This window comes from Rattus rattus, chromosome 2 (assembly GCF_011064425.1).
Source record: "Rattus rattus isolate New Zealand chromosome 2, Rrattus_CSIRO_v1, whole genome shotgun sequence".
Lineage (NCBI taxonomy): Eukaryota > Metazoa > Chordata > Mammalia > Rodentia > Muridae > Rattus > Rattus rattus.
The window spans coordinates 167,138,181-167,144,268 of record NC_046155.1 but is presented as its reverse complement, the minus strand read 5'-3'; the positions used below and the strand labels follow the sequence as shown (position 1 = coordinate 167,144,268).

The 6,088-nt window shown below is 51.0% G+C and overlaps 1 protein-coding gene across 1 annotated transcript; it reads left to right on the top strand.

The window, feature by feature from the left end:
- Positions 1-2,682: 2,682 nt before the first annotated feature.
- LOC116894466 (galectin-7) lies at positions 2,683-5,810 on the top strand. Its single transcript, XM_032896177.1, has 5 exons — positions 2,683-2,774; positions 3,955-4,000; positions 4,335-4,423; positions 5,060-5,261; positions 5,605-5,810. The coding sequence occupies exons 2-5, from the start codon at positions 3,995-3,997 to the stop codon at positions 5,716-5,718; spliced, it is 411 nt and encodes a 136-aa protein (XP_032752068.1). The 5' UTR covers positions 2,683-2,774; positions 3,955-3,994; the 3' UTR covers positions 5,719-5,810.
- The last annotated feature ends 278 nt before the right edge of the window (positions 5,811-6,088 follow it).

Below are 6,088 nucleotides of genomic sequence, written 5' to 3'. Positions count from 1 at the left end.
AACATGGAAAAAATGAGTCCCTTGTAAAAATCATATTGTCTACTTAAAATAATTAATAGATTTTAATTAAGTAAGTTCATAAATGGAGCCGAACACTACAAGAAAAGGCTTGCCGTCATCAGAGACGGGAGTGTTCAGCTTGCTATAGTCATCATAGAATCATTAGCTTTCGTACAGGTGCAGCGACTCTAACCTGTAATCCCAGCAGTGGCGAGGCTAAGAAAAGAGGTTAGATGGTTCCTGGCCAGCCCGCGCTATAGCGGAGACCTCATCTAAGGAAGCAAGAAAGAGGAGGCTGAAGAGACGACTCATCGGTTAAGAACACTTGCTGCGGGGTTGGGATTTAGCTCAGTGGTAGAGCGCTTGCCTAGGAAGCGCAAGGCCCTGGGTTGGTCCCCAGCTTCAAAAAAAAAGAAAAAAAAAAAAAAAAAAAAAAAAAAACCACTTGCTGCTCTTCCAGAGGACTCCAGTTCTGTTTCCAGGATCCACAAGTGGCTCACGTCTGTCAATAACTCCGGTTCCAGAATACCTGACCCCCCTCTTCTGACTTCCCCGGGTACTGCACTCACATGGTACACATACTGACTTCCCCGGGTACTGCACTCACATGGTGCACATACACACATGCAGGCGAAAACACCCAGACACATAAAATAAAAAGCAACAAAATCTATGTCAGAGGGCCCACAAGCCTGTGTTAATTCCCGCTCCGGGGATCTTGCGCCCCCTTTTGGTCTCCCCAAGCATTGCACTGCCATGCATATACCTCTCCACAGACACACGCTTAAACCAAAATCAAATTAAAATCTTTAAAGTTCATATTTCCACCAAATCATCAATATCATCGCTTCATTCTTTTCTTACCTTTTTTGTGTTGTTGTTGTTTGTTTGTTTTGTTTTGTTTGAAGACACAATTTCTCTGTTGCACCCTGTCGTGCTAGAACTTAATTCTGAAGTCCAGGCTGGTCTCAAACTCAAAGATTTACCTGTCTCTGCCTCCCTAGAGCGGGACTTAAAGGCATGAATCACCATGCCTGACTTCACTTCATTATTTTCACAGTGTACAAAAAGTAATAAAAATTATGACAGACTGACATTGACGAGTGGAGTCTTGGGTTTTAAGTCGCACAGCTTGGGGTGTGGATGTGTTGCTGGTGCGCCTGTCTAGCCTGGACAAAGCTCTGGGTCGAACATTGAACCAACCGGCTATGATAGCACAGGTTAGCACTTGGGAGGTAGGGGCAGTAGGACCAAGAATGCAAGGTCATCCTTGGCTAATTAGGAAGTTTAAGGCTAGCCTGGGCTACATGAAATTTTTGTCTCAAAACCAAAACAACTCCCCCTTTACCTCCCCAAAAAACCTCAAGGACCTGTTTGTTAGAATCTTTCTTAATCCATAGTATTTTTTCCATAAAAATGAGTCCTAGGAAACAAATACATTCACTAATGAACTAGAAATGAAAAAGAAAAAAGAATAAGTTCAAGGGAATATTATTCAGAGCTTACAGCGAAGATAATTGAGAGAGTCAAACACAGTCAACGACACAGCACATCTCAGTTCCCAGAGAGGAGGTAGATACAGGAACCGATAAGGGCTTGAATGGGAAGATTTTATCAATCACCTAATCACCCAAGGCAAGTTCAGACCTGTGTAGAGCTGTCCGTGAACTCCCACCCAGCTCTGAAGAGGAAAGAGAGGCCAGCCCGTGGGAACCAGCAGCCACAAACAGAACTTGGTGCAGATGAGTGTCAGGCGGTGATTTACACAGAGCGTGAAGCCAAAATAATCGAGCCACAATTATCGGCCTAACTGTGACAAGCGGGTGGTGGTGCAACATGAAACCTGATGTCCCCTTGTCCCACCCTCCTTGTCCTGTGAGTCCTTGTCCTATGGAAATCCAAGTCAGAGCCCTCAAACCTCACTCTAAGTACGTCCTCTCGAACCCAACGTTTCTTGTTTGTAAAGAGTGTGCGTGTGTTCATGTCCTATGTGTGTTCGAACCTGAGAGGCCACAGAAGTTTATCAGATTCTCTGGACCTGGAGTTAAGGAGGCTGTAAGGTCCCTGATGTGGGTGCGGGGAACTGAACGAGGGTCCTCTGAAAGAGCAGCAGTGTCGTTTTGTTTATGTGTTGTGTTTTATTTTTTGTCTTTGTGGGGTTTTTTTTTTTTTTTTTTCTATTCTTTTTTTTCGGAGCTGGGGACCGAACCCAGGGCCTTGCACTTGCTAGGCAAGCGCTCTACCACTGAGCTAAATCCCCAACCCCTGTTGTTTTGTTTTTTTAAGACAGGGTTTCTCTGTGGAGCCCTGGCTGTCCTGGAACTCACTCTCCAGACCAGACTGGCCTCCAACTCACAGAACTGCCTTCCTCTGCCTCCTGAGTGCTGGGATTAAAAGCGTGTCCCACCACTACCAAGAAGAAGAGGGGGAGGAGGCAGAGAAGAACCATTTACTGTTGTTTGACACGGTCTCCTGCAGCCCACGATGACTTCAGAAGACTTGAGCCAACTCTCCCGCCTTCACCTCCAAGCGCTCGTTTCCAGGTGGAGTCATCACGTCCATCTCAAGCCTGTCTTCTCCATGTTCCTCCCGCAGCATGGCGACGCCCACATTTCCCTGACATCTGTTTTCTCTCTGCTCCTCGCGCAGCATCGCAGCGCCCACGTTTCTCTGGCATCTTCTGCGCCCACTCTGGACCTCCACGTGGGAGTCCTTGATGTGGATTCTAGGGTCGGGAGGTGAATCCGCTATACTGGGACAGAGGAGCAGGAGAGGTAGCATGCTCCTGTTCTCCCCGGCAACTTTCCACTCCCAGCATGCATCGCGCCTAGGGCTCTGCCACCTGCTGGGTGGGGCAGGTGTACGGTGGTGGGGAACGGGATGGGAAAGATCTTCCAGGAAGGCTGCTGGGCTGTTAGGAGCACTCCCACCCTTCCTTTGCCTGCCTTCCAGAAAAATTTTTTTTCATTCTTTATGAGTCACCCCTACACACACACACACACACACACACACACACACACACACACACACACACACTTTTTCTAGAGTGCTGGCCCAAGGAGACTAAAACTCAGGTTATTGGCAGTTTCCTCATGCTTCATTTATGGGGGTGGTGACTGGGTGCCGGGGACACCCATCAGACCGTATTCCATCTCATACTGGTTGGATGGGAAGGTGGGCTCAGTTCAGGGAGAAGCAGCTAGAGACTTGAAGAAGAAAAGCAGGTACCACTGGAGGGCGGGGGGGTGGGGGGACACTTATAAACTACCTGGCCTGTGGCAGCTTGATCTTTGGACAAATGGTTCCCATCAGCTCCGTTTCCTTTAAGTCAGTGCAGTGACTAAGCTACACTCCACATCTCCTGGTGAGGTTCTGACACATCTGGACACCCAGAGGCCTCAGCCTGGTCACTGTTAGCGGACCTTCTTTATTTGATCCTCCGTTACTGGCCACTTCAAATGTGCCAGACACACTCTGGTAACCTGGGAGGCCCCGCATAGGACAAGAAGGAATAGTGGGCTTCCTGGGGACACCAATGGATAGCGTGGAGTTATGCCTGTCTTCAATGGCAGCGGCAGCGGCAGGGTTGCACTGGACAAAGCAGGACACCTGAACTCTGGGGAAGAGGCTCCTTCTGGAAAGAGTTGGTTCTGGATCCAACAGGTCTCCAAAGAAGTCCTGTGTCTGGCAGGGCAGTAGGGGCATGGGAGGAGAGGTGGGGTGGGGTGGGGAGCACAGAGCAAGCATCCCCACTCTTGGTATTAAAGGTTGTCCCTTTCTATAAGCCTAGGAAAGGGGAGAGGGAGGTGCACCACCAGTTGGTGTGTGGGGCAGGGCGTGAGGAGGCTCGCCCAGCCTTGACAGCTTCGCCCTAGGGCAGGGGTCCGTGCCAGGTGTGGGATGGGAAGGGAGGAGCGGAACCACCACCTCGCCTTTACTTAAGGTCTCCTCCAGCAGCTACTGGCCACATTGTTGCTGAATTGCCGTGCCAGCCATGTCTGTAAGTGTTCCTCAGGGGGTCGGGGACAAGTTGGGGGAGGGGGGCCTAGTCCTCAGGGTAGGGCCAAGTCGGGGAAACTGGAACTGGCTGAAACCTCCCTTTCAAAGCAGATAACGGGTATCAGGAAAGCTTCGTGCTATCTATCTCTTGGGTTTCACCAGCACGTCTCCCGGCTGGCTTTCCCTTCTTCTCACTGCGTTGTCTCTGTCACAACCTCTTCCTTAGTCTGCATCCCTCTTGGTTTCTGCCCGGGCCATGGGGTTCCTAGCTGGGGCTGACCCGTCTGTTTCTTTGTCTCCCTGGTTCTCATCCTTGCCCCACCCAAATCTTACAGGCCACCCATCACAAGACCTCTCTGCCTCAGGGTGTCCGCCTGGGCACCGTCATGAGAATTCGAGGCGTGATCCCTGACCAGGCTGGCAGGTGATAATCCCAGGGTTCCAAGGGAAAGGGTGGGTGGGCATCTCCTGGTTCCGTTGAACCCTGTTTCTTAGAGCCCACATATGGTGTCCCTGGAACCTTGTTTGCCAAGTGGGGTCTTGGATTCCCTATTGCTAGCTTAATTTGGATATATCACTGATGTTCCCCAAGACTTGTGGGTGGGTGTCCAAGTCTCCCTAAAACTTTAGGGACTTGGGGGCTGGGGATTTAGCTCAGTGGTAGAGCGCTTACCTAGGAAGCGCAAGGCCCTGGGTTCGGTCCCCAGCTCAAAAAAAAAGAACCAAAAAAAAAAAAACAAAACAAAACAAAAAAAAAAAAAAAAAAAAAAAACTTTAGGGACTTGAACAACTAAAATTGAGACCTTGGGCTTTGTGGGAGTATTGATAACCTGGAATGGTGGGGTCCCTGCTATTAACTCTGCTCTTCTGGAGTGGGGTTCCCTGTCATCAGGAGCAGCAGGGCATCATCACATCTGAACCCCAGGACAGCTCCAGGCTCTGGAAGTGAGAGGATCCTGGCTATAAACACGGGGAATCTCTGTGGGTGTGGGTGTGCCGGTGGAGCCACGTAAAACTGCACGTGGTGGTTGCGGATCTCTGAGGCCCACTGTCCCCGAAGGTTCCATGTAAACCTGCTATGCGGCGAGGAGCAAGAGGCAGACGCCGCCCTGCACTTTAACCCGAGGCTGGACACATCCGAGGTTGTCTTCAACACCAAACAGCAAGGCAAATGGGGCCGTGAGGAGCGGGGCACCGGCATCCCCTTCCAGCGTGGACAGCCCTTTGAATTGCTCCTCATCGCCACAGAGGAAGGCTACAAGGTGGGTCTCTGAAGGAGAACAGGCCACACCCAGGTCTAGAGGCAAATGCTGGGGGCTGAGCTGTAAAGGATGGCAGGAAAATCCTTGGGGTACTGGAACCCGGGCCCAGACCCGAGGGCCTCCACAGACCCTCTCCAGGTCCGCTTCTAAGAGCGACAAAAACAGTGATCAAGAGCCAAGTGCCCAGGGGTTGGGGCACCCTAGTGGTACACTGCGTCCTATTAGAGTGGACAGCAGACCCATTTTCCTTTTTGAGGAGAGGGAGGCTCTGGTGTAGTTAACGTCTTCCAAGGCCGCAGACTGCGATCTGCATGCAGACTTAACTTGGGCTCTCACCCTGCAGACTGTGATCGGGGATGACGAGTATCTCCACTTCCACCACCGGATGCCACCCTCTAACGTGCGCTCAGTGGAGGTGGGCGGAGACGTGCAGCTGCATTCTGTGAAGATCTTCTGAGCAAGGACCCAGGGGCTTGGCGAGTGGGGGTGGGGTGTCGTCAGATCGTAGAGGAGGGTTGTGGATGGCGAATAAACTGTAGCCGTAGTTCCTAACTGTGTCTGTGTCCTTTATGTGCGACCGAAGAAATTGAGGCTCAGAGAAAAACATAGTAACCCAAGGTTAAAGCGAACCTGTGTCTGAGACGCCATTCAATTTGCACGGCAAGGGCTCGCTGAGCAGAGACCCAGCAGGGTTTCCTTTGGGGAGCAGTCAGGGTTGGAGTGGGGGTGGGGATAAAAAGTCAGGCTGTGTAACCCAGGTCGGTTAACTTGTGGCCATTCCCTTGCCTCAGTCTCCCAAGTACTGGCAGAAGTTACAGGGAGTGTTA